We start from the raw sequence: 5474 nt of genomic DNA, 5'->3' as shown, positions 1-5474 counted from the left end.
TGTTGTTGTCTTTGTTAACGTTTCCGTTATTTTTGAGATTTGACTGTAACAAAGTGGACTACACTACACACATTCGCAAACTGTTCTGATTCTTATATTTCCTTTGTCAGCTTGCTTATTTTTTCTCTTATTTTTCTCTTCTCACCCTCACAATTTTATGTCGGCAATGACCATTACCTATGATCCAAATCAGATTCCAATTCGACAAATGTTATAGCTTCTCTTTCTTAATGCGGACGACTTCTCGCATCTCTTTATCCTAATAGATTCACCACTTTATTATACGCGTCTATTTCGAAAATTTTGACTATCATTAAAAAGGTCAAAAACCAAGCTCAATTTTGACTGTCTTTTCCGGTTTAGCTAAAACCGAACTAGATCAAGTTTACTTCGGTGTTTAAAGATAATTTACTTCGGTGTTTAAGAGAATTTAGGAAAATTTACATTTCTCTATTCTCTTATGTTACGACAAACAAAAAAAACAAAGAGGAATCAACCCTCAAAAAGGCAAAAACCAAACGCCAAAATTTGAGTAAAAAGGTAAAAAACCAACCAATTTCTCCGGTTGAACTAAACCGAACCAAATCCTTTATTTACTTTTTCTGCAATTTTCTTCTCCCCCAGGCCGGCCTGCCCTAAGTGCCCCTCTCCTCCAACTTCTCTCTGACTCGACTCTCTCCTTTATTTGTATTTAAAGAGAACCAAAAATAAACGAAGAAAAATAAGAATTAGGGATTTCGAAAAGCCATGGCTCTTAAGTTGTCAACAATGGCTACCTAACTTTTCTGATTCCTGAAAGTAAGCAACTTTAAGCTTCTTCCTCCTCCTTTTTCTCAATTACATTAGCATTTTTTAAAACCCTCCACGTTCTTGGTGGAGTTTTTTTTAAAATCAGTGCGTCAGAATCGAATCTCACACCTTTTTTTTTTTGTTTCTTCACCACTATCTTCAAAAACCCACCTTTTTGATTTTTACAAAACTCCAGATCTGATTTCATATTAGAAACAATTTAGTGGGTCACTTTAAAAATTCGATTTTTTTTGATCAAAAACGATGTGGTCGGTGGTGGGTTTAGTGAGACGTACGGCTATGTCCTCAACCGTGAGTAAAGCTTCCCCGGTTAGGACTTTGCTTGGTGGGTATAGGTGTCTCAACGTTGAATCTAAGGAAGATGATGAGAAAAAGGTGGATATGACTGTTTCTGAAGCTAAGAAGCTAATGAGATTAGTGAATGTTGAAGATATGAAGAAGAAGCTTATTGGTATGGGTGATAAAGAGATGGTTACTTACAGTACACTCATTGAAGCTTCTCAAGGTTTAGGTATCGCTAGATCTCTTGATGAAGCTCATGCTTTTGCTCGTGTTCTTGATGATGCTGGTGTGATTTTGATTTTTCGTGATAAAGTCTATCTTCATCCTGATAAGGTTCGTGAAGAAAATAAAAGACCCCTTTTTTTATTTTGTTTAGTCTCTTGATGTTTCGTTGTTGAATCTGTTTTTGTGAATCTGTTTGTAGGTGGTGGATTTGATTAAAAAGGCAGTACCTTTAGGTTTGAATCCAGATGCTGGTTCGATTAGAGATGAGTTTGATAAGATGAGAAGTATGAAAGAAGAGATTGATGTGTTAGCTCATCAACAAGTGAGGAAGATTCTTTGGTGTGGTCTTGGTTACGGTGTGGTCCAGATTGGAATATTCATTAGGCTAACTTTTTGGGAGTTTTCTTGGGATGTGATGGAACCAATCACTTTTTTCACTACAGCTACTGGGATTATTGTGGGTTACGCTTACTTCTTGATGACTTCAAGAGACCCAACTTATCAAGATTTCATGAAAAGGCTGTTTCTTTCTAGGCAGAGGAAGTTGCTCAAGAGTCATAAGTTTGATATTGAGAGGTTTAAAGAACTTGAGAACAAGTGGAAGGCAACGTCTTGCTCTTCTTCGTCGTGCCACGCAAACGCATCTATTCGGAATCGTGTTGGTGTTGATCTTGATTTGGAGGATTCTTTGCAGAGTCGTCACAGAGATTGATTTGGCTTTAATCATCCCCATCAGTTTCTGGTTTTCCTAACCATTTTTCACTTTTGATTTTACATACTTGACCAAAAATTTCTTCTCTCAAAATTTTATCAAGTTTGATTATTTGGTGTTAATTGAGAGCCAAAGAAGGTAGTAGTCATTTTGATAATCTTCAGCTACTGTTATCTACATCAGCTGATGTTTTAATCTTTTTTATTTATTTATTTATTCTATGGTTCAGGATTTTTGATGGATGATAATAGTAGTTAACTATGATTTGAAGTTTTGAACTCTTACATGATTCTTTTAAGGAATTTATGTTACCATATACAATCAATTAACCAAGAAAACAATTTCTTAGCTTTAATATTGATGTTTGCAAAAAAAAAAAAAAAAAAAGCTTAGTTTAATAGTATTGATTTGAATTCTCGTTTCAAAGGTTTAAGCATTTGAGGGTAAAATGGTACAAAGGAGAGTGAAGGTTGATAATATGATTATTGAATGTCCAACTCCAACACATGGATCGATTATTCAATTCGTAATTACTACCTCGTGTCCACTAAAAAATACACGCTACAGTCTTCGGTCAATGTGCCATTTGACCGACCACCAAAATAAACAAACTGAAAAAACCTTTTAAGAATTATTATTATTATTATAAAACGTTTAAATTCTGAAGTTTTAATTGTGTGATTTAATAACTGCACTTTCTAGTTTCTATGCTCACGGTTTCATAACTAAAATTTCGATTTGATCTTTATTATTTAAGCTAATTATTTTTTAAAATGACTTGGCATTCATTTTAATTTTATTTGGAAAAAGATATTTTTAGTTATAGTTTGTGTTTAAATATAAGTGTTCAAAACTAGAAGAATTACAAAAAAAAAAAAAAAAAATTGTTGTCTAAAAGAAATGTATTTATTTATGTATGAATATTTGAAAAGATACAAACTATTAAAACTTGTGCAAAAGAAAAATACTAAATCTTAGAATCGTTTTAAACTTATAACAATTAAAATTATATTTAAACTAATACAAAATATTTTGTAGTGTAACACATCTTTTTAATCTCATTATTTATTTAAAATAAAGATCATCAAATGTTCTTATCGCACTCTTTCTTCCTCGAGTTTCAAGAAGTCCATTTAAGAAACAAAATTGATTCTTCTAATGGATTATATTTTGAATTTTCCTATATATTTTTGGAAAAAACTATATCAGAAAATATTAATAAAATTATCTTGTTATTAAAACAAAATTTTAATGTACACACTTATTTTATTACATATTAATTCTTCATTCATTCTTCTGATTCTTCAACTTTAACCCCAATTTCTTCTATTTCTCATATATTTTCTGTTATTTTCTTTGATAAAGCAATTCTGCTCTATTAAAAAGATAATATTCATTAGCAATAAAAGATATCAAGTCATTTTGATTGAATGGTACGCAAACCTACAAATAATCTTTAACAATAATCTATAAATAAGTTTATAAATTGCTTGATATCGTTATAATAATAAATTTCTAAATTGAGCAATCATCTAAGCTCATGTATTTTGGTTGATTATAAGAAAAACTTATATCATACTCCCTCCGTTTCATATTAAGTGTCGTTTTAGGATTTTTCACACATATTAAGAAAATCATTAAATTTTCTATCTTACCCCTTATTAATATATGATACAATTTTTTCTATTGGTCAATACATTAAATCAGTAGAGATAAAATTGGAAAATTTACCAAACATCTACATTGGAAATACAAAGTGACACTTATTCTGAAACAAAATTTACAGTATAAAATGACACTTAATATGAAATGGAGGGAGTATATTTTAGCTTAAGAGGATATTTGTCCCAAATTTGGCCCAACTGTTTCGATAACATATTTGAATTTCAAGTAGAAAACACTTTTCATAATTAAATTATGTGAAATATCTAGGTTTTATTCACATAATTTAAAGAAAAAGCATATCACTATTTTTAGTAAAACTAATAAAAAATATTTATTATTTGGTCATGAAAGTAGTCTAAACCACCATAATAAATGTTCTCAAATGTTTTAGAACTTTTATTTTGACTTTGATTTATGATAGAAAGCATAATAAAATTAGTTTGCTAATAGTTCATTCACGTCCACAAACTTAGTTCGCTAATAAAAAGAAAGCATAATAAAATTTATTGACTCACAAAATCATCACACATTTATTTTCTTAATTTATTATTATTTTTAAATTACTGATATCAATTTTCAAAATCTACAAAAAAAACTGCTTGAAGTTCATAAAGACCATTGAAAGGAACAACTCTATTTGGAAGAAAAACTCCAATAATAGTAATTCAAAATCAAACCAAGTGTGAGAAAAAAGAAAACAATAATAACTTTGATTTTGAGACGACAAAAAAATATTATATGTGTTATACTTGGACTCATTCTTAGTAGTAGCCTTGTGAAATTATGTATTTTATATAATAAATAAGAAATAACTATATTATTAATAATAAAGATATATTAGTGTAAAATAACAAAATTTAAGCATTTATATTATTACATATAAGACGGGAACCATAATGAAAACTGAAGCCAAAAAATCTTATAATTCTATAGCTTTTTTGCTTAATTCTAAAAAGCCTTATTCTTGTAATCCAACAAAATATACTATTATACATAATTAAACTTTTGATGAAAATATATTAAAAAAAAATTGAACAAGTAAAATTAATTAAATTTAAGAAATAAAAACAATTGGGCTTTGGTGACTAAACATAATTGGGTTTGGGCTTATGTGGCTAAACATTAAGAAACCAAATAAGATACAAACAAAAAAAAACCTAAAACGCACGTGGAGAGAAGCAGTCGTCTTCTTCGTTTGGATCTCGTTTTATGAACCCACCGGAAGAACCCAACTACGTTTCTGTTTCCGATTGGAGCTTCACCGGCACTTCAGTGCTCGCTTCTCTTGTCGGTTAAAAACAAATTTCTCAAAAGTGTGAGCTTCGTTTGATGATTTTTTTCTGGGGTTTGATTCAATTACAGAGAAGCCATGAACACTCACAATAGTCGAAACGCGAAATGGAAACAGAGAGAGCTCGTTCTTCTACTGTTATACGCCATCGCCTTCTATGCTTATGTAGTATGGAGATCGCTTCGTCTCTCTCACGGTAACTCCAATTTTTTTTTGTAAATTTCTAAAATCTGAGTCATGTGATTGTGATTTTTTGGTTGATGAGAATTTTGAATTATTAGATCATTACTTCAAGCTCTATGGTTTAGCTCCTGGCTGGCTCATTCCTAATCGACGTAATGTAATGTGTGATTCCTTAATTTTTCATTTTTTTTTTTTTTTCCAAATTATTCTTATTGCTTTGAAGCTCATTATCTGTGTTTTTGGCTGTAGGATGTTTCTGATGCTCAATGGAGAAATTTTCGTGGGAATTTGCCGATTCTAAGCTTT

At 30.4% G+C, this 5474-nt stretch overlaps 2 protein-coding genes across 2 annotated transcripts in view; both read left to right on the top strand.

Annotated features, from left to right (window-relative positions):
• On the top strand, positions 686 to 2299 carry LOC104787446 (calcium uniporter protein 5, mitochondrial-like). The gene is made up of 2 exons (XM_010513031.2): positions 686 to 1425; positions 1517 to 2299. The coding sequence occupies exons 1-2, from the start codon at positions 1054 to 1056 to the stop codon at positions 2027 to 2029; spliced, it is 885 nt and encodes a 294-aa protein (XP_010511333.1). The 5' UTR covers positions 686 to 1053; the 3' UTR covers positions 2030 to 2299.
• The window catches only part of LOC104789497, a 1865-nt gene continuing 1261 nt past the window's right edge, over positions 4871 to 5474 (top strand). Inside the window, exons 1-3 of the mRNA XM_010515187.2 lie at positions 4871 to 5181; positions 5267 to 5325; positions 5418 to 5469. Of these exons, the coding sequence (XP_010513489.1) occupies positions 5064 to 5181; positions 5267 to 5325; positions 5418 to 5469 (229 nt within the window). The 5' untranslated portion in view covers positions 4871 to 5063. The remainder of the gene's footprint in view (positions 5182 to 5266; positions 5326 to 5417; positions 5470 to 5474) is intronic.

This window comes from Camelina sativa, chromosome 5 (genome assembly GCF_000633955.1).
Source record: "Camelina sativa cultivar DH55 chromosome 5, Cs, whole genome shotgun sequence".
Taxonomy (NCBI): Eukaryota; Viridiplantae; Streptophyta; class Magnoliopsida; order Brassicales; family Brassicaceae; genus Camelina; species Camelina sativa.
Note: the sequence above shows the minus strand (reverse complement) of the source record. Positions and strands in the feature narration are given on the sequence as shown.

Excerpts from the sequence above, each read along its gene's own strand:
- LOC104787446 (XM_010513031.2), top strand. The coding sequence starts at position 1,054 with ATGTGGTCGGTGGTGGGTTTAGTGAGACGTACGGCTATGTCCTCAACC. Across the intron at positions 1,426-1,516 it reads TCTATCTTCATCCTGATAAG|GTGGTGGATTTGATTAAAAA; the intron begins GTTCGTGAAGAA and ends ATCTGTTTGTAG.